This window comes from Cebus imitator, unplaced genomic scaffold (assembly GCF_001604975.1).
Source record: "Cebus imitator isolate Cc_AM_T3 unplaced genomic scaffold, Cebus_imitator-1.0 Scaffold42, whole genome shotgun sequence".
Classification (NCBI taxonomy): Eukaryota; Metazoa; Chordata; class Mammalia; order Primates; family Cebidae; genus Cebus; species Cebus imitator.
In genome coordinates, this window is record NW_016107357.1 from 209430 (window position 1) to 236802 (window position 27373).

At 37.3% G+C, this 27373-nt stretch overlaps 1 protein-coding gene across 12 annotated transcripts in view; it reads right to left on the reverse strand.

Moving 5' to 3' along the window:
• Positions 1-27373, reverse strand: part of ESRRG (estrogen related receptor gamma) — a 580561-nt gene that overhangs the window by 205524 nt on the left and 347664 nt on the right. The window contains exon 1 of one of the 12 annotated variants that reach the window (XM_017526293.2): positions 6058-6433. The exons of 8 other annotated variants lie outside the window; for them this stretch is intronic. In XM_017526293.2, coding sequence (XP_017381782.1) covers positions 6058-6113 — 56 coding nt within the window. In that variant the 5' untranslated portion in view covers positions 6114-6433. Of the gene's footprint in view, positions 1-6053; positions 6434-27373 lie in introns of those variants that run through there. 3 more of the 12 variants (XM_017526300.2, XM_037737696.1, XM_037737698.1) reach the window with 3 other exon arrangements.

Below are 27373 nucleotides of genomic sequence, written 5' to 3' on the forward strand. Positions count from 1 at the left end.
TGATTGGAAGATACACTTGGAAAATCCTGGATAATTGATTAAGAGAACACATTTGGAAAATACTGATAAATATTGTCCAAATCATAGAACAAGAAACATTCGTCACTTGTGGAAAGAAAAAGTAGAGTTGAGTGATGTGTGCTAAAACTCTGAATGGAAATTATTTTATTAGCTAAGATTTCCTAGACCTTACAAAGTATAAGTCTAAAAATGAACTTGAAACAAGAATAAAAGGCCAGGTAAATCCTTCAAAAGGCTGTCACTCCTCACCCTCAGATAATAAAGGAGCTAACTTTGATCTGACAGATTGGCATAAAGAAGCAGTTAGCAGAATTTTTTAAAACACAATAGCAGTAAATTTGTTAAAATGTTATGCAAACAAATAAAGGTAGGCAATGAATCCAGAAAATCTAAAAGGAATATGAATTAGAACAAGAATTAGAATAGAAAGAGCAATTGTATAAGTGCTTTCTCTCAACACTCATTCAGATTTACTAAGTAAAATCACAGACATCTAAACTTACCTCTTAGAATAAAATTAATAAATTCTGAAATCTATAATGTACTTTATAGAAATATAACACTTATTAATTATATATATATATATTTGCTTTTGGAAAAAGAACAAATGAGATATTTATGTAGTGCAGATAAATGAAACTCATATTTTGCATTTGTTTGAAAGCGATCATGCTTTACATTAAGATGTATTTGTCAGGCCCAATTGTGTAAGAAAAGAATGTAGCCAAGAGCCAATTCGAAATTGTTTCTTGGATATGGGCCCAAACCATTAAATTATACATTTAATATCAGTAGTTTCTTTCCTATTTTAAAAATTATTTATGATTTCTAGATACTGAATACATGAATAATAATAATGTGAATATTCTAAAATCAGAAACAAATTGACTTACTAGGTTACCTGTTACCTGTCTAAGACACAGTAGTTAAATAAACTCAGTTTAAAATCAGACCTGTAAATACCTGAAATACTAATTCCAGGTTAAAATCATGCCTGGCAAATTAAACTGGCAACTAACTGATTAGAATACTTGAGATCTACTTTATTATATAAATGTACACGAATGAATACTTTTGCCAGCATATCTATAATCTACATATATTACCTATTCCCAGATACATGCATATTTCACATGCATACCATACATGCACACAAATATACTCCTGTGTATCCTATCGACTGCTTTGAGTTTTAAAGTACCGGGTGTATTTATTTATTGATAGTAGTGTAGATCATGTATATCCACATATACATGACTATCAAAAAAATCAATGGCAAAACATACAAAATGCAACAGAAAGATTGTCAAGCGGCAGAGATGGTTGGTGTCATCCTTGTACTGTCAAATATACACAAAAGTATGATTGGAGAAAGAGAGGCTAAATATTTCACTGTCAGAGAATGTAGAGAGCTGCAATTCATTTCTATCTCTTGTGCTTTAAGACAATGACAATTTAATACAATGCCACTGGATGTAAAAGAGATAAAAACTGAACAAACTGGGCCAGTGTAATCAAAGATTTTCTCCAGAGAGCTGGCTAGGGCCAGAGCTCATATGCACTTATAACAGATCAACATTGTATTGTTTCTCTCTTCCATGAATTTGCTATGAAGGAAAATTCAGAGCACAGCTTAACGGCTGCAATGACTCTAAAGTTCTATTCAGATCCCTGAGATCCTCTCCTCTTGTTTCTAAAAGCTTGATAGGTAATGCTAAAAAGTTTATTTGGTATTAATTAAATAGAAATCACTGCTATTAATTGTCATTTGTATGAAAAAGTATCTCTCATCAGCATATAATTTATTTTATAAAATAATATAAAGCAAAACCTTCAATGCTAAACCTCACTTTACAAGTAAGACAAAGAAATATTTTGTTTAGTCACTGAGCTAAAATAAATGTTGAGGAATTTTTCGTAAGTGATACGGACTTGAAATTGGGCATTATGCCTACCTTCCAAAAGAACGTTTCTTCTTTGTCTGTAATTCTTGCTGGAGTGAGGTATTGTGAAAGTATTGTTAAATAGAATCATAGAGAAGTTAGCTGCCCTCTTTGATGAATAGCACCAGGTATCTAAAATTAATTGCAAAAGTATGGCCCGGCTAATGAGATGGTCCTTATCTTTTCTCAGCACAGGAAGCACAAGTATTTTTCTGCTGGCTCAATATTTTACAAAAATGCCTAAAGTGTTATTAACTAAGTAAGAAAAAAACTGATTAAAATACCTCAAAGAAATAAATTATTATAAATGGTAAGATCTGAAAAATTTAGAGTTAAAACTGATTTCCTGCATTACTTTTAAACCTTAATTTCTTTTCTTTTCTCACTTTAGAAAGAAGAACAACAAAAAAATCTTTCCTCCTGCTTCTATTAGCATTTTTAAAAGCTAAATTAAATACTATTCTCCATAAGATGGCCAATATATATTACAGGTCAGATTAAATCAAAGAAATATATCAAAGGCCGTCAATTTAGGGAAAAAAAAAAACTGAACAATGATACCTTATTGGGGGAAAACACTAGAAAAATGATCATCCATGCAAGAGAATTAATGGATATCCACAAGGGCTTTGCTAATAACATGGGTTAATTACCGCTGCAACACACTAGGCTCAGTAAATAAAGCAGCAGTGCCATAAACACATTAAGATGAGAAACCATCATTATAAGACGAAACAGCCAACACCATCACCCTTAGCTCTGCCCAGGAAATGGAAAGCTGTTTTTCAGTCCTTTCTATAAAAAACGGATTTTTAAACTTACCACCAAATGTGTATAGGGTAATACAAACCCTGACACAAAGGGCTAGTGGAACGTGGAGTGCCCATCATTTATCCACCACTCCCATTCAACATATATTTCATTAACTCAGGAACACTTTTTTTTTGTTTACTTCAAAGAGAAAATCATATGTTACATAATACTCATCATCTGGCCATTTCAACTATATATAGTTTGGGACATGTACAATGATTATTTAATTTTTAGGAAAATAGAATTAATCTGCTCACTTTAGTAATGTAATGGGCAAGGTTACAACACTACAGCTCAAGAATGCTCACAACTAATTGCAGCTGGTTGTCACTTCAAGCAATTTACAGAGAAATCACCTGAAAACCCCACCAACACCACATACCTTTAAGGCTGCAGGTGTTTTCAAGATTTGTAGAGAAAAAATAAAAAACAAAACAGGAAGAAAAGTCATGTGAGTTCAAAGTCTAGAGTTTAAGTATTCCTACTTGAAAAAATAAACTTTAAGTGTCTGTTCAGAGTTCTCAAATAATATCACATCTAAAGTGACTGGGCCAAGCTCTTATCATTCCCTAAAAAAAAAGCATTCCCTCTGATTTTGGCTTTTTTTGTTATTACTGTTACTGTATACGTTTTTTCTTTCTGCCTATTTTATCACCTATAATTTGACATTATGGAGTTACTGTGGGATAGTTGCATTTTTAAATTAGTATAGCTTTAAAAAAGAAGAGATGATAAAAAGAAAAACATGAAAACCCTGAAACATAATGAGTGAAATGTACAAAATAAAACTTGTGTAGCTCCAAACATGAATCTTAAAATATGAAACTTAAATTTTCAATGTCTGGACTTCAGTCATCAGGCTGAAATTTACTAAACTGTTCCCTCCTCGCCTTGTCTGTTTTGGAGTGTTTCAGTTGCCTTTCCTTCTTCCAACAGCTGTGACAACTGTTAAAACAGTCAGTAAAATTAAGTCCGCTCTATAATCCTGTAGTCAATGTTACATTTTAATCAGAGGTTGAAAGGGATTCATGTGATGAGCACACTCATTTAGAATGATTAGACTGACACATATGTCAAAATGAGCAGATATATTATTTTCATCTATTTATGCTATCAGCTATTACTGCTATTAAATGTGAAACAAGCTTTCAAGTATTATGTTCTTTAATGTGCTGGCACATTTCCTAAAATAAAAAAAATACATAGTTAGAGGTTAACATTTTAAGCTCTCTTAATGGTGGTCAATAAATTGTAGGAATCTTTTTAACAGCCTCCAAAGCAGAAACTGTCCAATATTTGCCTCTAAAACTGTATAACTCTGGTTTCATTTCTGTGTATATACACACACGTGATGGGGTTTAACCCACTACAATTACTATGAATATTAATAGCATGTATAAATTCTGTGGTTTATTAATTGAGACAGAGAGGCAGATGTGTTGCTTAGCATTAGATCTTTCTGTCTGTCCAGTGAACCACGTAACCATCAGAACTGCATCCAGACAATAAGTCTGTATTTTTTTTAAAGATGACTTTTAATTGAGCCAAAAAGAAAGCTAGTTTGAATCTTGCGCCAAAGCCAAAAGGACATGTGCCTTGATTTCATTTAAATGCATCTGCTTTAAGAGGCTTATCTAAACGAATTATTCAAATTAGCTATAAGAAGTTAAATTCAAGGAAACTACTTCAAAAAGAAGCCTCTGGGGGATTTTAAAAGTTTGTTTTCTTTATTTATTTACTAGAGAAAGTTCAGAATCTGGATGTGCTTCGATAAGCTATTCTTCCTGACACGAAGACATTTTAAACTCTTCAGTTCTGCAGCCCGAGGTACACTAACCTTCAAACTACACTTGAGTGGGCAGTCCTACCTTTGTTTATTTTTCATTTTTATTTTCACACATCTTAAGGTTGTTTCTTCTCTTGAGTGTTTCAAACTGATGCAAGCACAGCCTTATAAGCTTTCAGTTCCTCCTGAACCTATCTCTTGGCTAATATTCCCTGTGTTAGTGTGGATGTGGGTGGGTGTGCGTGTGTGAGTGTACATACACACACACTCACACTCATGCTCAAACATACAGGAGCAGCCACTGAGACTGCGAGTCACTTTTCATCTCTTAATTACAAAGCAATGCAATATGCAGTCACTAAGGACAGCTAGTGGATATCTACCTATAATGCACTACCTCATCTTCCAGAGTTTTATATTTTCTTCACAATCTATAGAGATAAATGTTTGCCAAGGGCGCTCTTTTCAGAATTATAACAGTTGATATTACTGTAATGTGAAAGCGAAGCAATATAACTGACTCAACAGAAAGGGAGATAAACCAGTGACAGCTCCGGTGATATACTAATATTTTATCTTAACAGTGGGTTGAAATTAAGTTTATGACCTACTCATTTACACAAAAATGCCTAATTTACTTCTCGTACCCCTTACTCACCCTCCCTTTAGTAATCTAAATATATATTTCCATGTGCATAAAGATATTCATAAATACTAATTAAACTGCATGTAAGAACGAAAGTACTCTCCTATATTTTCTGGACACAATAAATGAGACAAATTCACACTCTGAGCATTGTTTATTTAAGGGGAAAATTTTAAAGTCACTACTGTTTCTTCTTTAGATTTTTTCCCCCTTAAATATTTATAATGTGTGAAAATCTCATGTTACTTAATGGACTGATTTGTCAGTTAAGTGCTGACTTAATGCTAACCATGCAAATAACATTATTCTAGCCCAGAGTTGCATAGTGCTAGTTTTTAAATTGTTCTCCAAAGGAGAATTAGTAAATGTGCAATTTTGCCTCTAACTCTGCGCGGTAAGAAATTACAAGGAGCTGAAAATATCTGTCAAACTGCAAATACATAAGAGGCACTCAATAGTATAAATCATTTTGAATATTGTATTTTAAAACATCTTTCCTTGGGAAAATGGGTCCTAGTAAAAGATGCATTTTAACAGTTCACTGAGCATTTGTGCCAAGTGCCTATTCTTAGCACCTGAATAAGAAGTGACTGTCACACAGCTGTTTTACTGACAGTCACTGAGCTTTGCCTCAAAGGTAACATTGTAGTCAGAGAACAATTCTCGACTTACTGAATTAGGAGATCACCCTCAACACAAAAGGCACAAGACAGACACAAACAAGCACTCGTGCACACAAAATACCCAGGGCATTACCTGAATCAGCGTGTAAAGATACAGTCTGTCCGCCCCCACCCCCGCACCCCCACGACGAGTTTAAAAAGGAAAGAAAAAAAAAAGGTACCTACTCTTCCTCGTAGTGCAGGGAAAAAGATTCAGGAAGGCAAAGTTCTACCGAATCCATGTGCGACCGGCAACCATTATTTGTGCACCCCAGCTATAAATCAAAGTTTCCTTGACAGAGCACAGTGCAATTAACACAAATGTTCTCCTAGTGACAAGCCTATAGGCACAGCCAGTTGGGACCAAAGCTCTCACACTCTCCTAATCAAGGACTTAAAGCCCCGATTGGAGCTTATTAATATGAAGTAGGGCTTTACATATGCAGTCCCACCGGCCCAGCAGCGCAGCCGATTGGGGGGCCTCTGCCCAATCAGGAGGGAGGCGACGGGAGGCTGCACGGAGCGAGAGGAGCCAGGCAGGTAGGCAGGGTGCTGAGAGCCGAAGGGGGCTGGAAACAGAGTGGGCAGAGAAAAAGGGAGCGGAGAAGGGAGCGATTGAAACGCTCCCAGTACGTACTCTCGGGTTTGATTTTTTTTTTTCCTCCCTTCTCTCTCTCCCTCGTTTTTCCTTCTGGGAAGCTACAAAAGAAACATAACTAACTTAACTCTCTAAGCACTGGAGGGATTTGCCTTTGACTTCTAACCTAAGATCTCTTTTGCCTTGAAAAGGAGAACTCACGCAGACTCTCAGTTAATTTGGGAAAGGATTCTGCGGAAGGTAGAGAATTAAGTTTGTCCTGCCGTTGTCTGTGTTTTTATTACACCGGGGGCTGGTGCTTATTTGGTGCTGTACTTTCTCATGTATTCCTAATCATGTCTTTTCCTGTTTTCCTGATGTATGCTGAGCATTTAAAAAAAAAAAAAAAATAAAGGCATTCTTGTAAATTGTTTGAGCATGTGAACTGGGATCGTCATCTCTGAGGTGGAATGCAGTTTTACACAACTACAGAAGAGGAAATAGTGACAATACAATTTGAGAGAATGCCTAAGTAAATTATATGTGTAAACATTGCTATACCTGCGACTGCCTCTCTACATACAGATAAAACGCATAGCTTTTCAAAACAAAGGTAAACAACCGCAGGACAAATTGGCTTCTTCTGTTTTAGGGGTGGAGAGATTGACGGCTGTGGGGGTAAATAGCGAATTGAATCTCTCTCAACGTCTTTTAAAAAAATAAAGCATTTTTTTTGTAGGGAGATTATTACTAAACAGTACACTAAAAGTATACACACACACACACACACACACACACACACACACACACATAATTTCAATGCAAGCTTCCAAACTAAGAAGCATATATTTATATATATGATTTTACCCAAAACACACAGCTTTCAAATAATATGCGTGTACATATTTGTTTCTATACATAACGCATCCTACATGCTTTAAAAAAATCAACCCAGAAACATTTTGTAAAACATTACACAGTCTGGTCACTATAAGAACTAGTTTCAAACAGGTATAATTTACAAAACTAAGAATTCTCAATCAAAACTGTTAAAAAAAAATAACAGGAAGATATAAGAAGTGTGGTTTTTCCTCCTTCAATTGTGTGTACCATGTCTTTAATTTCCATATAACAAAGAGTTTGCTTAGGTCCTATTTTAATCTACAGGATTTTTTTATACTAGCAAATGTACATTGGAATAGATACCAGCTATTTATGGCGAAGAGATAACTGCTACCTTATGGAGAGTGAAAAACCCACAATTTTGATATAATTCAGCTCTACTGCTTACCAACCTTTACGTCTTAAGTCTTACATGATAGAAATAGTATAATCTTTGAGATCAAAATAAATTAGTTCAGATATTCATCGTGTGTTAAATTCACTAAATTAGGACTCAACTCCCTCAACCCTCTCAAATTTTCTAGGTCTTTAAAAAACAAAACACTAAAATAGACCAGGCACATTAAAATTCAGAATATAAAAATGACAGACATGATTTGGTCCCCCCACAGAAGAAAGCAATTTCACTGCCTTGTATTTAGCTATATCTAAGATATAGGCCTGATTCCTTTTATTTGTGTTCTAAATGCATACAAGTTTCTAGATCAGAACTCACATAGCAAAAACTGTGCCTCAGAATACTGTATAAAAGCAGGTAGTAAAAGCTTAATTACCAGTAGCATTATGCTGTCTATATTGTTAAATGTGAACTCTGCAATTAAGATGTAAATTTGGTTGTGAGCAGTGAATTAAAAGAGCTTTGAGATGTAGAAGAAAATCCAAGCATTCTGCAGACACTGAGAGGGAAAAAAATGTTCTATTCAGTCTAAAATAAGATGTGTAATCATTTTACAATTAAAAAATAAATAAAACAGGCATTTTGCAAAAGAAACATGATTTTTCTAAAATACACTCAAAGAAATGTGGAAGGTAATACTGCATTACAAAGACAGAAAAACATCCTTTGGTTCACATGATTACTATCTTGATTTCTGAATAAACTAAAATTCTCAGGGTAAATAATAGATTCAATTGTGCACACTTTGAAAAAAAAAAAAAAAGAAAAGAAAAAAAAAGAAACTTTCCTTCTTGGTTTGGCTATGGATATTTCTTTAAAAAACATAAATTATTTAATGTACTCAATGCATCTTAATGTACTCAAAGAATGCATTCCGATTTTGCACCTGTGTAGAATCCTGTACTGTGTTCAGTTTCTTTGCATTATCATGCTGTGACAGAACCTGTTTACTACTCCTTTGAAATGGCTTTTTAAAGACAAGATTTGTAGTCTATTTACCGATGGACCTAAGTCACCAAATTTCGTCTAAGTGATCTTTTATTTCCCAGAATTTTCTCATTTCCCTTTGGGTACTTATTTGCCCTCATTATGATCCATCTGACTTTGCTGGTGTATCATTTTAAACATATTTAGACTCATACTTATGCATAAGTCTTTTTTCTGTGCTCACAGAGAGACATATACAAACATACAGCGTTGTCCCCACTGATCTTTCACTAACCATATTTCATCTACGCAAGGTGCAGTGTTCACTGAGCTCGCTGCTTTCTGAGTGACCAGACGTGTACTAGGTTTGTAGCGTTGGATGTTTTCCCCTTGGGATCAAAGTGTCACCTGTACAAGTCAAGGACCTAAAGACTATACTTGTTGTCATGAATCCAGTTTAACCAATTTAAAATTTTAAAAAATAACCTCTTCACTAAACTTGTGAGACAGCTTCCAGAATATTTTATAAATATACATACATCTCAGGGACCAGTTATCTCAAGAAACTTCCCTGGTCCCAGAATTTTCTCACCTTGAAGGAGAAAACAATGGGTAATCATAGGAAATAAGTGTACCACGAGTAATACTGAGCTTAAACCTTCATGATGCTCAATTACAAAGAATTTGGAAAAATACAAATAGATAAACAAGCCTAGGATACACATATATTGCCAGTCTATACACTTCACAATCTTACCACAAGGAGTCTACCCAAATCAAGAAAAACTGAACCAAACAAAAGGATCTCTCTCGATTGTTTCACAAAGAATATTAATAAATTAGTTAATATCAGTCTATTATGCATCAGTCTCTGAGTGTATGCAGAGTTTCAATCTCTTCTTCCTTAAACAATGCAGTCACAAATACCCAGACAACTTCATTCTCAGTCCCCAAGTAATGCACAGTCACCAAGCAGAGAATATACTTCATTTCTATTTGAAAGAACAGAAGGGAAACAAGCAAAACTCCTGTGGAAAAACAGGAAGATTCCTATAGTTCTATACACCAGACATTTTACTACATTTAAGTCAGAATCATTTCCTGCAACACTCTAACAAGGAATTCTTATGTTGCTAGAAGGTGATGAGAAATGCCTAGTCTTCCTGTTATTGCATATTAACAGCTATTTTTAGCTCCTACCTTGCTTTTCTGAAAATTAACAGTACTAATCTGCATTAAATATTCAAGTTTATCACTGTCATTTTTGAAGCAGATTTTTATTTTATGTTACACATTTGTCATTTGTTAAATATGTAAAACTAAACAAGGCATAACAAATTTAGATTTTCAAATTGCCTTGTAATCTTTCCTCAGGATCATAAAATTTTTGAAAAGCTGTTTAACTTTTTGAACTGTTTTCCCTGCTGTTTTAAATGTGTAATGTATAATATAATATACCATCCCACAAAAAGCAAGCCAAGACAATTACAAGCTACTAGCTTTAACTCCAAAAAAAAAAAAAAAAAAAAAAAATCCACAATGAAGAACCTTGGGAAAAGAACCTAAAATGACAAGCAAGGCACCAGGTTCCCTTTTACTCCTCTGAGCTGTGTGGCCATGGGCAGGTGGACTCACTTATCTGTCCCTCATTTCCTCATCTGAGAATTGGGATTTCTATTGTGCTATAAACCTGCTTAAGCACACACCTTTCCCGCTGAGAACATGCAGACTTCTTTCGAAGTCAGGATGACTACTTTACACTATATTACCACCAGACCTCTATCAATTCATCATTCCTCATTTTCTGTTGCCTTTCATTTCTAGGGCATAGGCTTTGATATTTAAATTATTGTCTCCATTGGCAAGAAGCAATCATTTCTACTGAAAGTGAACGCTTCCACAGAAGCACTAATAAAAACCTTTCCTTTTGACAAACCTCTTGTCCTATAAATCCATCCCATTCCCAAATTATGGAATCTATATTTTAAAAAAGCCCATTCTCTAGGGAGAAATTGTCTCACCTCCATAACACACCAAACTTTTTTCCCACTGTGTTTGTGAAAGTTGACGGAAAAAAAAAGAATCAGAGAAAGAGAAACAAATAGAGGCAATTCAGTTTCTGTTTAATTAATTCAGGATTATTTCACTTTCATTTTGTCAAATTAATAATACACATAGAGAAATGTCAGTAAAAATTAAATTATAAACTACAGTAGCTCCAATGGGAAAACTGACTTTAGTTAGGTTGTATTTCCATCATACCCTGGTAAGAATCCAAATGCGTTTTATAGTATCCTACAAGCTTTCTGTAATCCGTATGGCATGTATTTACAGAGCAATACTTAACGTTTTGAGATTATACATTAATAAATGAGTTGCAGTTATATTCTTTCCTGAATGTTAAGCACCATGAGCTAAATGCAGAAAACATTCAAGGTCAATGTCCCGTTTTAGACCTTTTCAGGCAGCTATAATATTATGATAATCAAGCTTAAAATATTCCTATAGAAAGAGTAAATTAGCCTTTTCACTTGAAAGATGATTATGATAAACAATAAACCTAAGAGAGGACAAAATCCCTATTTTTAAAAGCCATAAATTGTTGACTCAATCATGTGTGTGATTGTGTTGTCCAAAATAAAAGGTAGCTTAACTGTGAGGGGAAGGTGGGGGCAGTAGTGGAGACAGTGAAGGAGGGGGAAATGGAACAAATATGACAGATTCCAGAATAAGCAATCCATGCTTTGATACCAGTAAAATGATCAAATTACCTACCTTAACCACCCCATTCAACATATAGTATATTTGAGTCTAAAAATATATATATATATATATCATGAAACATCAAAAAAAACCACAATGTTATTTTTTTCCTGATGTATATGTATGTTCAATACAATTTAAAAGCTCCCTTTCCCTATGGCTTCTGTTAATCCTTTTGTCTGAAAATTCAAAGGACTAGTAAAAAAAAAAAAGATATTAATATCTGGTGTCCATATAAACAGATTTAAAGAGTTATACTTTTTTTTTGATGTTTGAACTCTCTGACACACTTCTAAGATTTCTTTTTATCAATGACTATGTTTGATAAGAGTCTCTTTCCCTCAACCAAGGCAAATTAATTAGAGGTGTGTGGATTTGTCATAATTCGTAGAAGATTTTAGAGCAAAAGGTTATAGGCCATTCTGGAACATGCCTTGGGCTCAGATTCCAATTATGAGGGGTGAGGCTTTGGACTGGAGTCAGCTTCACGCATCTTATTCTCAGTTTCTCAGCTACTAAATGGGAATAACAATAACAATCTTGTAGAATTCTTATAGGGATTAAGCAGGTTAAACCAATGTAGCACAACGTCTGGCCCCAGTTTGGAGGACCATCTGATCCAGGGGGCTGAGGAAATTTTGGCTTGTACCAGTTGTCCTAGCATAACAATTTACTGTAGCGCCTTCTTACGCCCTCAGTAGTACCCCCATTTGGAGAACAAATTTTATTGTCATCCTACAATTAGTGAGTCTTCCATAAATGTTAGCTGTATTATTTTTAAATCTTTAAAAATTATTTCACAAATTTTTAAAACTGAATAGAGAGAGGCAAGAGAAAGGCACTATAGTTCATTTGGCCTCTGTCTCTGAATAGGAAGACACTTGCTACAGAAAAGAAAGTGCAATTATATTACATTATGAATTGCTTGCCATACTGCCACGTATACATTGGCTGCATGAAATGAAATGGAAAACTAAAAGATGTTCCCCTAAAAGTTACCATCATGTTTTCTGCATGGGTGTGAGGAAGACAGACTTGGGAAAGTTAACTGGTTCTGCTGACTCTCCAGAGAATTCAATTGTACATTGTTCAGCAGAAAGAACGGGAGAGAGAAATTGCTCATACTCCATTTCTCTTCCTTTAAGACACTTCTTCCGCATCCCTCTACTCTAGCAGTTCAGTCAATAATGCTGTTGATTTTATTACTATCCCAAGCACAAGCTCATTCACTTAGGAGCTCTTTTGATCAGATATCCCAAGAACTCAATTTCTTCACAAGTCTTTGCTCTTGTTACATTGAATGGCCACTAATCTATGGCAGCACAGAAAGTCTGGGCAATGGGGAATTACAGGCTGGGAAAGACCATAGGGATTATGAGTCGAGCCTGGTTACTTTACAGGTGAAGAAAATCAGCCTCAGAATGGTTAAGAGCCTTAACCAAGGTTACATACCTAGGTAGAAGGAAAGCTCCTACTAGAAAAGATTACATTTCTCCCCTTTCCAGCGCTTGGTTAGCAACAAGCTACCAATGTTAATGTCACAACTGTTGACAGTATACTAGCACATAGAACTCTGATGGATATCTGACCCCTCTGAGGACAAAGGTCCCCGTAAAAGCCAAGGGACATCTGACCTTAAGAGATTAATGTCCAAGCATAAACCAAATGGTCCTCTGCTTTCTCCAAAAGCTTAGAAAGACTAAAAAAAAAAGTCACATATTTAAAAAGAAGTGGGAATGTATTGGTAGAAATAAATTCTGTCTTCTCCCCAGCTAATTATTGTCCTTCTATAAGCACATTTTAACGATCATTTCCTTCAGGGATTCAGTTTTGTTAAATGACCACACCTTTCCCTACTCTATCTGATTGTAATCTATCAGCTGGGCTGGGTCTGACCATGTCCCCAGGGCCAGTAATGGAACTCAAGAAATATTCCTGTCAATGTTATAGGAACACAATGGATACGTCTTGGATGAGTGAAGGAATGAATGAACTAATAACCAATGCTACTACTCAGTTTATTATTCAGTTTAAGGGAGACTGCCAAATTTAATGAGATAATTCAGCCGGGTAACTAATATAGAAAGAATTTAAAAGATAAGATGAGTGGAAAAAATAGGTAAATGGTGAGGTGGAAGGTTGGTAGAAAAAGATAAAAAGGAAGAAAGGATTGAGGACGAGTCCTACTCCGTGCTATACTAAGGCATTCCAGCACTCCATCATCGTTTATTCTTCTGACAGCTAAGGAGGAGCACTGTAGAATCGTTGCTTTCTTCCTCCACTTTCTAATTTTCCATGTTTTGCAAATATTCATATTGACTAAGTCTTGGGTAATGAAAACAATTATTATTCAAACAAAACCAAAAAAAGCTGCCATATCAGGACCTAAAACTGTGACCCTTCCCAGGGTAACATGGAAACATTTTCTCATTTAATCTGACAGCAAGTGCTTTTAAAAATCATGATCCTGCCAGATATGTCCTGAAAACAAATTTTTTTTAAGTGCTCAAAAATGGCTCTTGTATGCAACAAAAAATTTCTGTGTTAAGGATTCTAAGTGCTTTTCATTTCCTAAAGATTTCTTTGGTTAAGTGTCAACAAGGATCCCATGAACACGGTCACAGAGTTCCATTTTCTTGTTTTTCCATAGTTCCTGTTTCTATGAGCTGTTTTACTGGAGCAGCAGTGAACACTGAATACTTTTAGTGGGGAGGTGGATTTTTCCCCTTATGGAGAGAAAAAGGAAATCAATCAGCAGAAAAAGACAAAGGTCTTGCCTTTAGGCCTCTCTTTACCTACTCCCTGAAAATTTTTAAACAAGACCTGTTGTGTTTTGCTTGATGATTTCATTGCAAGAGCAAGGCCCTGATGAGACCATATCGCGTTCTAGAGAGCCAAGCGTTATTTCTAGAAAACCACATTTTGGATGCAGAAAAGAGTGATTTCCTGGCTCAATTATTAAACACTGTATGCATGTATCAAAATACAATATGAACCCTCAAAATATGTACGACTATTACATCTCAATTTCAAAAAGAGAGAGTGAGACAAAGAATTCCTCTCCCCTTTCTGTGGTACATTAAATTACCAGGAATGGCGATGGGGGAAGGGCATGAGGACTACCTGGACACTGAAATCCTGGGGCTCTTCTATCATCTGCAGCCTGTAACTAAGTGTGCAGCTATTTGGATCATGAACGTTTACCCAATCAAACTGTGTTACAGAAAAACAAATAATTATAAAGACCCCCTTTTTTCTAGAGTTCAGTTACCAGTTGATTTGGGAAACTAAATAAATCAAAGGCCATTTTCATTAGTGAGAAAAGACATGGATTAATTCATCTTCGATAAATAAGAACTTTAAACAAAAAAGTGAAATTTAACAAGGGAAGATTTTTTAAACTTTTATATTTTTAAAATAGAAAAGTTAGCTGTTTAGAACATTGTAAAATTCTAATTAAGAAGTGAAATCTCCAATATTTTTGCTATAATTTAACATGAACAAAGCATTTTCACACGTGCTTCCTCACGACAACTTGCTATAGCAGGTAGAAACTTCATTATTATTATATTATCATCCCCATTTTATAGGTGACAACACTGAGATTCAAAGAGTTTGTTGATTGCCCAATGGCACTCAGTTTTCATACTGCAAAGTTATCATCTGAATTTACTGGGTTTTTTTTTTTTTCCCTTTTTTGAGATGGAGACTTACTCTGTCACCCAGGCTGGAGTGCAATAGCACAATCTCAGCTCACTGCAACATCTACCTCCCAGGTTCGAGCGATTCTTTTGCCTCAGCCTCCCAAGTAGCTAGGACTACAGGCATGTACCACCACGCCCAGCTAATTTTTGTATTTATGGTAGAGACAGGATTTCACCACATTGGCCAGGCTGGTCTCGAACTCCTGACCTCGGGTGATTCCCCTCCCCGCTGCCACCTCCCTTGGCCACCCAAAGTGCTGGGATTACAGGTGTGAGCCACTGTGCCTGGCCTGTTTTCCTTTACCTTTTTTTTTAATTCTACCTCTTTTGCACTCCCAATCTCAAGCTGTTTCCTATAAATCTTTTTGCATCATTTTAAAAGGACACATAGGTGTATTGAAGATCATTCATCAGCATGTATTTTTGCACACCAATGAATAGTTTTGTTTTAGGAAAATGTAATAAGGCTGTTCCTAACAATTCTATGCACTATTCTCACTTTCTTACTCAGGGAAAACTCACCTTTAAGTGCCTGCTATGTACCAGGCCATGTATCGGTTTCCTGGAATAAACACATCCAATACTGGTGAAAAGTTACGATACGAAAAGAAAACCACTGGGCATGGCGGTGTGCACCTGTGGTCCCAGCTACACCAGAGGCTGAGGGAGGAGGATTGCTGGAGTCCAGCAGTTCAAGGCATCAGTGTGCTATGATCGCACCTGTCTATGAATAGCTACTGAACTCGGGCCTGCAAACATAGTGAAGCTCCATCTCTAAAATTTAAAAAAGAAAAAAGGGGGAAACCTTGTGATCTCAATATTTTACCCTCTTCATTGAGAATCTTACTCTGGTTTAGTATAGCTCCAAATTGACTGTTTTCTCTTTCCCGAGTTTCCCAGCCACACAACCACAATAAAATTCTAGGATACATGAGCTAAGAGACCAAGAGACTGAAGGAGGAGCAAATCATTCTTCATTAAGACAGAAACAACAACAACTCAAAAAATATAATTCAACTTAAAACTACCATATTTGCTTAGAATTTTTCAAAGTTTCCCTTCTTAATAAAATATAACTATGATCAACCCAAACAACAGAACAGCTCTTAAACATTTGTGTTTCCTTCAGAATTATTCTATTTCATCTCTGTAATCTTTCCAGCATGCAGTATAAGGGGATTTTTTGTCATAGTACCAGGTGTTTTGGGGCCTGGGTATGTTATTGCTAAGAAGATCTTGGGAAAAAACTTGTCCACATTTTGCCTTCCCTATCAGCAAAGATGATTAAATAGACACTCTTAGCTTTAATGGGCTTTTTCTGTGGTGAGAGCTTTCCAGTACTGCCCACGGTCTGCCCCAACATTGACTTCATTGCCATCAATTGAGCATTTAAATCTATTCAATTATTCAATCCTAATCAATATTTTGAGATGTAAAGAAAGTAAATGTAAATATTTTGTTCATTTTTACCAGACTTAATTCATGTGCTCTTATTGGAGAAGAAAGTTACATAACCATAAATAAATGATTGCAAAAACAAAATGGTTTTGGGGGATTCCTTTCCTTGTAATTCTGGCTTTCATTTGGTCAGCTATAATATTTAGCAACAATGCACAGGGTAGATAAAAAAAACTCTCAGGCCAGGCATGGCGCAGTGGCTCACGCCTATAATCCCAGCACTTTGGGAGGCTGAGGTGGGCAGATCACCTGAAGTCAGGAGTTCGAGACGAGCCTGACCAACATAGTGAAACCCTGTCTCTCCTGAAAATACAAATTCAGCCAGGTGTGGTAGTGGGTGCCGGTCATCTCAGTTGCTCAAGAGGTTGAGGCAGAAGAATCGCCTGAACCAGGGAAGTGGAGGTTGCAGTGAGCAGAGATTGCACCACTGCATTCCAGCCTGGCCGAAAGAGTGAGAGGCTGTCTAAAAAAAAAAAAAAAAAAAAAAAAACAAAAAAAAAACAAAACACCACGCAAAAAACACGCTCAAGCGTTTTCTCCTTTGGGAAGCCTTCCTGAAGGGCCACCAGGCAGAATCAATGGCTTTCTCCTCTGTGTCCCATTACGCTTTGCACTCACTGGTCTAACTGGTTTGTGTCAAGGTAGATTGTCCTTATGTGTGTCTGCCTTCCATTGAGTAAACTTCTTGTGACCTTTAATCCTCTGCACTGTGCTGAGCACTGCAATCTAGACATTTTAGACTCTCAACAAATATTTGCCAAATAAATTCCTGATTTTGGCAAAAATGTTCACAATCATTGATGTGGTTGGGGTATTTTGTCTCCCCCAAATCTTATATTGGAATATATGACCTCCAGTGTTGGAGGTGGGCCTAGTGGGAGGTGTTTGGGTCATAAGGGCAGATCTCTTATGAATGGCTTGGTGCTGTCCTCGCAGTGTTGAGTGAGTTCTCACTCTAGCAGTTCATCTGAGATCTGGGTGTTGATATTTTAATGGGGATAATATATTTACTCTTTCAAAATTAGCTACTCATTAAATGAAACATTTTGACTTATGAAGAAAGGAACATTGTTATTTTTGAATTCTCCCCCTCTACCCTATAAATTAAAAAAAAAAAATGTTGGCTACATATTTCCATATTCATCTTTCTTTTTTTTGATGAAGTCTCCCTCTGTCACCCAGACTGGCAGACTGGGGTGCAGTGGCACAGTCTCAGCTCACTGCAACCTCTGCCTCCCGGGTTCAAGTGATTATTCTCCTGTCTCCGCCTCCCAAGTGGCTGGGATTACAGGTGTTTGCCACTACATCTGGCTAATTTTTATATTTTTAGCATAGCTGGGGTTTCACCATGTTGGTCAGGCTGGTCTCGAACTCCTGACCTTAGGTGATCTGCCTGCCTTGGCCTTCCAAAGTACTGGGATTACAGGCATGAGCCATTGCACCCAGCCTCATCATTTTTTATTTTTGAGACAGAGTCTGGCTCTGTAACCCAGGCTGGAGTACAGTGATATGATCATAGCTCGCTGTACCCTCAAACTCCTGGGTTCAAGGGATCCTTCTGCCTCAGCCTCCTGTGTAACTGGGACTATAGGTATGTGCCACCGTACCCAGCTAATTAAAAAAAATTTTTTGTAGAGACAGGGTCTTGTCTTGTTGCCCAGGCTGGTTTCAAACTTCTGGCCTCAAGTGAACCTCCAGCCTCAGCCTCCCAAATTGCTGAGATTATAGACATGAGCCACCGCACCTGGCTCATCTTTTTCTTAAGACAGGGTTGTGCAGCAATGGCAAATCCCTGCCCTGTCTCCACCCGTCACCCATAAGAGAACCTCTAGAACAGTCATTCACTAGTTTTCAATCTTTAACATTATAAATACATCTGCATACTTACGTAGCCCTGACTGGTCTCAACTAATTAAATAATTTACTTAAAAATTTCAGGCCAACCTAGGAGGCGGAGGTTGCGGTGAGCCGAGATCGCACCATTGCACTCCAGCCTGGGTAACAAGAGTGAAACTCTGTCTCAAAAAAAAAAAAAAAAAAAAAAAAATTTCAGGCCAGGCGCAGTGGCTAACACCTGAAATCTCGGTATTTTGGGAGGCCAAGGCGGGTAGATCACGATGTCAGAAGTTCAACACCAACCTGGCCAAGAGGGTGAAACCCGTCTCTACTAAAATTACAAAAATTAGCAGGGCGTGTGGGCGGGTGTCTGCAATCCCAGCTACTCAGGAGGCTGAGGCAGAGAATTGCATGAACCCAGGAGGCAGTGGTTGCAGTGAGTTGAGATAGCACCACTGCACTCCAGCCTGGGCTGCAGAGTGAGACTCCTCATCTAAAAAACAAAAAACCAAAAATTGCTCTCCTGGGTCACTATACTCACGTTCACTTGAGAAAGGTGAGAAGAGGAGGGGAAATCTCAAGTGTCCATCACTAGGGTATTAATGAGTAACCTTTCTAGACCCTTTGATCCATTCAAAATATAATGCTTCTAGGGACTATTTTAACTGTGGTATTTATCCCCTCAAGTTGATGTCACACTGAATTTTAGGGTCAGGGTAAAAATACCATCTCTGAAGTTCCCCCATCTTTCTCAGAGAAGCAAGATGTGGTAGAAAGAACAGCTGAGGAAGAATCTTGGTCATCCGTACCCTTGCGCTAGGTGCTGCATTTTGCTGGGCTTCAGTGAGTGAGAGGGAACCAGTGCAATCGTTTTCAAAGTGTGGATTTCAGACCAGCAGAATCTCCAGCAACTAGAAGCTGGCTGAAAACACAAATGATCAGGCTCCACCCCAGACCTACTGGGTCAGAAACTCTAGGGGTAGATCCCAGCAGTCTGTGTTCTAACAAGCCCTCCAGGTCATTCTGGGGCATGCCAAGATGTGGGAACAGGATCTCTGTAGACCTGTTTCACTCTAAAATTCTACAGCGTCATCATCAGGAACAGAGATTTTATTAAAAACCAGTGACTCAGAATTTGCTCTGTTATTCGTATATGCTCCACCCCCAGACCCTAGGTTTTTTAAACTTCCTGTTTCAACACACAGAGTCTTAAAAATCAAATCCTGCAAAAAGAAATACCAAATAAATCAATAAATAAAGTGATGCTGGCTGCTACAGCTCTGTTTGCAGACAGGAATGTGCTCCTTGAACTTTTAAAAACTCTAAATTTAGTTCTTTCTCTGGTTAGTATGAGCCTCTTAGTTCACTCAGCAGCATCTGCTTTAAAATTTGAAGCAAAAGCCTTAATTGGAGGATTCAGATATGGTGACCAGAAAAGCTGCAGACAGTGGTTTCAAGCCTGGCTTCTGCTATTCTTTAGCTGGTAGACAGGTGAGCTGGTGGGTTAAGGTCTTGTATGTCTCAGTTTCCTCATTTTAAACATGGTGATGACTCCAATCTCATATTGTTGCTAAGGGGATTAAATGACATGGTCTATATATAATTAGTCTCAACCTTTGAAAAATTCCAATCTTCAGGCCTCACCCCAGCCAATTAATTTAAAATCTTTGGCATCAGGAGTTTTGAAAGCTCCCAGGTGAATTCAATATGCTGCCAAAGTAGAGACTGAAACCCACTGGTAAATTACTTAGCCCAGGTCCTGGAATCATTATTTTACCATTATTGAACCACATAAAAGAAGTGTATGTAAGAGCGTACACTTTGATATGAGATGGCTCATTTTAATCCTGGCTGTACAGACTGTTGGCTGTGTGACCTTGGGCAAGTACCTGAATTCTTGGTTTTATCATCTGTTAAGAACAATTAACAAGAAGGGATTAAAATAAAACAAACTTATCTGCTTACTCCATAAAATTGTTGTGAAAACAAATAAGATAAATCCAAACTCACTGTGAATGATGCAAGTATAAGATTTGACCTTACATACAGCCCACAAAAACTGTCAGTGGCTTGTGTTAGATGCCAAGTCACCAAATGCAAGTGACTTCCAGACCTTCACTAGTTGTGCAGATGAAACATCACTTTTTTTTTTTTGAGTCCACACTAATTCCCCAAAGCTCAACCATGATCTTAGGATGAGATAATCTGGCTCCACATTGGAATCACCTGGAGATTCTTGAAAACTACAGCTGCCTGGATCTCACCCAAACTCACTGCGTGAAAATCTCTGAGGGTGGGGTCCATACAGAGGTATTTTGGGGATAAGATCTACTGGGGATTCAAACTGCAGCCAATATTAAAAAGAAGGAAAAAGGTGAAATTAACTGGTGGGGAAGGGACTTAGGGTAAAGTGAAAACCATCTGTGGACTTCAGCTTTTGTATTGACACAATGCTGAGAAACCAAATTTCCAGGGATCCATCAGTTTATGAAACTTCACTAAAATAAGTCCTATACTGCCGACCATCGAAGGAGAAAAAAGTGAACCATGACATGCTTATCAATGAAGAGCTAAGTATAATGTAAAAGTCTCTTCTAAAAACTATGCTTCAGGGTAAAAACAGATGTGAAATGGTTAAACAAAACCTGTGGTATCACAAGGCAATAAAATTTAGCTGCTTTTCATTTTCTTCCTTATATTATCATGTATTGTTTGAATAATTTCATAATGAATGCAGATTATTTATGAATAGAATGTAGTAAGGGAAAAAATAGATTAAGTAGGGGGAAAGTATGAAATGGACAGACAGTAAAATAAATGCTAGAGCTGAGAAAGATGAAACAGCGTGCACTTATAAGTAAAAAAATTCTAGGATTCTCAAAGTGCTGGCAGATTCCTGAATACACGTGAACGTTCCACTTCTCTCTGCCTAGCAAAATCTTACTTATCCTTTTTAAAAGGATTGTTATTTATCTTTGAGACATGGTCTCACTCTGTCGCCCAGGCCTGTCACACAAACTGGAGTCCAGTTGTGCAATTATAGCTTTCTGTCGCTTCGAACTCCTGACCTGAAGTGATCTCCCACCTCAGCCTCTCAAAGCACTGGGATTACAGGTATGTGCCACTGCAACCAGCCCCTACTTATCCTTAATACTTAGTTTACCTTGGAGTGGAGGTCAGGGGAGGCTCTCTATAGTATGGAGACCTCAGCATCCCTCTACCATCTTGATTAACCAAATGCTATTGATGTTTTCTTCGTATTTATCTGATTCTCCTGTGACTGTAAGCTTCTTGAGAGTAAAAATGCATCCTGTTCATCTTTATAAATAATCCTGACACTGATAGACAAGTACATAAAAGATTTCTCCAAAGATTCATTAAAGTGAAGAAAAAAAGCTGTCTGGCTGTGGGAAACAGGCAGAATAAGATGTGATATAAACATAGCTCTACATAAGCTATTTTTTTAATAAAAACAAAATGAAGACCCTTGTAAATGATCTTCTGTGATCTTTCGGACTTTCTGTTTGAGGTTAACAGTGAAGAGTTGCCAGTGTTCATTGTTGAGTGGGTTTAACAGACAGGTGCTCTAAAACTGCAAATCATTTGATCCTCTGATGATTGGTATGTAGACTTCATACCAGCAGTTCTCAAAGGGAAGCATCAGTATCACCCAGGAACTATTAATGTAAATTCTAGCCCCGCTCCAGAGAAACCCTGGGGATCAGCAATCTATGCATTATCAAGTCCCCCAGGTGATTCTGATGCATGTTCAAGTTTGAGACCCACTGGTCTAAACTAAAAGATTTAGAAGATATGAAAAGCCAGCTCACTGCTAACTCCTTTTCAAAGTCAATTTCGCTAATATGGCTCTCCTGTATGTGCCATGGAACCCCAAACTCTGATGAGCAAGTATTTCAGAACAGACCAAGACACATCTCAACTGTCCTCCCACCCCTCAGGAGAATGAGGTTTGAGATGCAGAGAACAAGCCTATCTCTTTCCTACAAAGTGTATCCTGCCAGACTCTATTCCTCACTCTGTTCCCTGCAGATTGTCTTGTAAATGTGGCCACAGACACATCTTCAGTCCTGAGTCCGACTTCTGACCTCGGCTATGTTAGCCCCTTTGCAGCTGAAGAACAACCCCTTGGATCACTGACTTGCCATTATTCTATGCTTAATAGCCCCGACCTGTGCAATATTTTTTATCTGGCTATGGTCCTATCTCTAAATTCTCTATTTTGAATGAATACCGATTTTGTGACATGAAGTCTGCTATATAATGAAATGCAAACAATGAAAAGGCTAAATCAGTTTACAAAAAATCTATTTGTCAAACAGTGTGGAGATGTTCCCAATTTAGTCTGGGCAGTTCATGCAGCTCTTGATAAGGGAGTTAAAAACCTAGCTGTTCACAGAATGAAAATAAAGGCATCTGCACCACAGATATATTTTCCTTTCAAAAGTCTTTGTTGTAACTTGTAGCTAATTAAATGCCCTTACACAGAGGTGCACACACACAGCAAAATCAGAGGATATTTTTACAAGAGAGCCCCAGAGAAGAGAAGAGAGCAACACAAGCTTCCCACTACCATCTCTTATATTCCATTTACATTTCTATACAGCTTCATCAGCCTGACAAAAAAAGCACAAGGGGAGGCCTTTTTTGTTCAATTTTGGACTAGAGAGATTTCTAAGCCCTGCAAAGGAACGTGCTTAACATTAAAAAAAAAAGAAGAAAGAAAGAAAAAAGGAAAGAAACTGTAACCCTGCCTTAGATGCTTGCGGAGAAATAATGCTTTCTACACACCTTTCTATATCACCGACTGAGGAACTCAAAAATTATCAAGAACTTAAAGTGTTCCATTTTTTTTTAAATTTGTAATGTTTTCCTCACTCTTAGGGATTATTTGCAGGCAGAGGTACCCCTGTATTAAGCTCGACATTTATTGGAGTGGCTTGGAATTTACCATGTCACATTTATCAAAGTGAGATTTTATATATATATTGACATTCTTTCATTTTTCTGTCTTCTGAATTTAACTGTTTCATTGGGCAGAATTTAAAGTGTTAATTCTCAGATGAATTTTTTTTAAGTCATGTACGAAATTGGTTCTCAAGTATAACTGGCATTGAGTTATCACAGTCCCCCTTCTCTCTTCTTTCACGCCCCCGTCCCCATATGGGAAGACTGTCCAACATAATGGAATAGCATTGGATATAAAAACAGAACATTGTCTAAACAGAAGAACCATTACTAGAGAATCGAAAGCTCTTTGGGGTCAGGGTAATTTATATTGTAATTATTTCTTTATACCTGTTCACAATCCTGTGTCACTACACATGTGGACCCCTCAGGCTAAAACACCAACCTCACAACCACTTTTTAACACTCCCCATACCCCTGCACACACCCCTAAAATACCCCCCCTACATATACACACACACATACCGCGTTTCCATACAGAAACTCAGATCACCTCTTCTCTGGAGGCATCTCTCATCCTGCCATCCTTTAGCATTTTCATATCTGTACATAATTTTACTTCTCTTATTAAACTGTAAGCTCCTTGAAGACAGAGACCCTGTCTCATCTCAGAATGCTTGGAGCACAGCTTAGGGCCTGACAGACTGGATGTTTTTGAACAGGCTGTTTAATGAAAAAATGAATGAATGCAAGCTTAGCTGGGCAATTGCTTTCTGAGTTTTGAATTCTTACTATTACGAGCCAGACGAATTCATGCAACCCTCTTGATGTCAAAAAATACCACTTCTGTACATGGGTACTTGGAATACACTTGGCAACTTTTAAGTCCTATTGGTTCTGACTCTAAATCATCTCTGCATTCTCAAAGTTAAATTCCAACTGCCTGAATTTCCTCACTGGTGGTTTCATTGGTCTCCCTCCCTCTGTTTTTCTGCTTCTTTATAATTCATCCTATATGACATTCTCAAGTACTTTTACTCCATATTTTCCACTGTTACAGAACAAAATCAAGATTGTTGTAACCTGAAATTCAAGTCTGTTCATAACCTGACCAAAACCCCCTTTCCTGGAAAGTTTCCCACAACTCTACTTCAAAGAGCCTGGATACCACAGTCTTCACTTAACCTAACATACCAAAGACATTCCTGTTTCCAGGATTTTTGCCTCAGCTAGTCCCACCATCACCTAGTTAAAGAACACACATTTGTAATGCTCTTCATATATCTGATATGTCTTTTTAAAGCAGGTTAGAGCCTTAAAAAGGGGCATGGCCAATTCGACTTGAGAGAAGGACAAAAGAGGCAGATTTTCTGAGCTGTGTCTCTACAGACTGTTGGGGGAGAAAAGTCTGTGGTAAATGAGCAACCTTTAATGATAAAAGAGAGGAATGGAATCATATTTCTCCAATGGAATGTAAGTTCCTTGAAGACAAGAACTACCTGGTTCATCTTAATATTCCCAATAGTACCTAGTAGAGTGCTTTGTATGCAACGGTTGACCAGCAAATATTTCTCTAATGAGTCTTTATCCATTTCTGTCCTAACTCCATCCAACCCTTTCTTATATAGTACCTTGCATATACTAGGTACTCAATAAATGACAGCTAAATGAATTAATGATTTCCTAATCTTTCCATTCCTTGTTAAAATGTGAAAGTGGGGAGAGGAACAGAGTAAGTAAAATTTCAGTTACTGAAAAAAAACTTAAGAAAACAAATCATTATGAACATAAAATATGCTTATTTTATTTACACACCAAAAATAAACTGTACAAGAAAACAAGTAAAAATGTTGAATTCACATCGCCCTCTGGTGTTGGACTCTCCCAGACAATTAAAAAACCTTTGAACTTAACAGTTTAGGGAGATTTTACATCAAAAGAGGAGCATTCTACCTTCCCTGACCAATGCAAAATGAGTATCACATCAAATGAGAAGTGCAACATCGTTCAAATTTGCTTCAGTTGTTAAAGATGAAATTATTAACTTCAGCAAAGTATGGAGCCTTCAGTATATTTGCTTAATGGAGTGAATTCCTCCTTCTGTCAAAGTCACTGTGTCTAACCATGATAGTCATTAGAGACCAATGGAATGGGGCTGCTAACTGTATTACAGGTTCTCTTTATACCAGGTGTGCTTTAAAATCTAGGATAATATGACTTTTCTTCATAGCACACAATGAAAATTTATTTGCTAAGTGTGAGAAAAGTCATTGAGTAGAGAATGAAAGTTACAACACAGGCACAGTCTATTCATTTGCTATTAATGGTGTGTCAGTGTGTCAATGCAGCTGAACTAAAACAATACACCCTCCTTAAAGTGACTCTTAGGATCATGGAGAGAACCCTGGAGTAAATATCTCAGTGCAAAATCATTGTACTGGCTATGGCATAGAATTCAGAAAGTTCTTTATATTTTTTAATATTGGTATTGGTCTTCGGGGTAATTTAATTTAGAGAGCTGGTTTAAATTTTCCAAAAACTAATAGTATGTTTTGAAGGCAGTCTTAGACCCAGAAACATAAATTAGAAAGCAGATTGTGCGTGATTCCTTTTAAGAGTTTTTCTAGCAAGGTGTTAGCCATTAAGTGCTGCCACCATTGTCATCACCTTCACTGTTGTCATCATCATCATTGCCATTCGTGGGTAACACTCATCATCATCATCACGATCACTGTCATTGACATGATGGTCAGTGTTGCTAAGTATCACTAGTTTACGATGTGCTAGGACTGTGCTCAAAATTTCACATCATTTAGTTCATTTGAACCTCACAATAATCTGGGAAACTGAGACTTAGTAATTTACTACAACTTCCTTCATAGGTAACTTGCAGAAACAATTCTAACCCTGCTCGTAGAATGAGCAGGGTTACCTTTGGCTTTTAGTCATTACACTGACTGCCATTAAGTAGCAGATTTTACTTGTGATTCCCCTGGACATGGTGCTACATGGAGTGTGATTCTGTTCATTTATCTGCTGTATCCCTCTTTTTATCTAAGCGATGAGCAGAAAGGTCTGCTAGGAGAGTTTTAAAGGGTCAAGTGCTTTAAGAGAACAAAGCTGTAGAGATCAGTCTTGGGTGGATAAGGAACCGTGAGGGAGTAAGAAATACACTGTCCATTAGAACCTCTTCTACTGTGCCTCTGAACAAATGACAGTAAAATAAAGAACATGAAACTTCTGGGTATTAAATCAATTTATTTATACTATATTTGGCAAGCATTTATTACATTGTTGTTAGCACTGTACTAGGTGCTAAACAAAACATTTACACGCAGCTGAAATGCAAGCCCACATTCTTGCCTTGGAAAATAAACATCAACTGTACAGCATTCATACGGTAACTCATTTGATGTTTTAATCAACTCCATCTCATCTGAGTCTAGTACCACACACTTGGATATGTGCACAGACACACACACACACACACACACACACACACGCACACATACACATCTCTGTACACACTCCTTAAAGCAAAGGTCCAACAATGCCCAAAACACACAGATTTCAGGCAAAAACTCTCCAAATTCATCCAACAATTAAAAATAAACTGATTTTAAGAAATGCACACACATAGGACTTATAGAGGTTATTTCTACATCTCACCATCTTTATTCCTGGCAATACATGCTGTGTTACCTATGAGTAGTCTCTTTTTGGCTACAAATGTGTCCCATCTTCCATCTGTTCTTCTAGCAATATTGCTGGCCTACTGCCACTGAAGCTACATCAGCCTTCACGATGTCGTCTGAGTAGGTTTTCTCAAGTACCCGTTCATTTAGCTCTCCAGGTGAGGGTAGGCATATACATTCTTCTGTAGTCCTCTAAGCAGGTTTAACTTTGGTTCCATATTAGCAAATGTGTATGTTTCTGCTCTATTTACCGAAGTTTGCAACCTATTTTGCTAGAGTAGAAAACAGAGTCTAAAGTTCCTCAAGAAATTGCTGG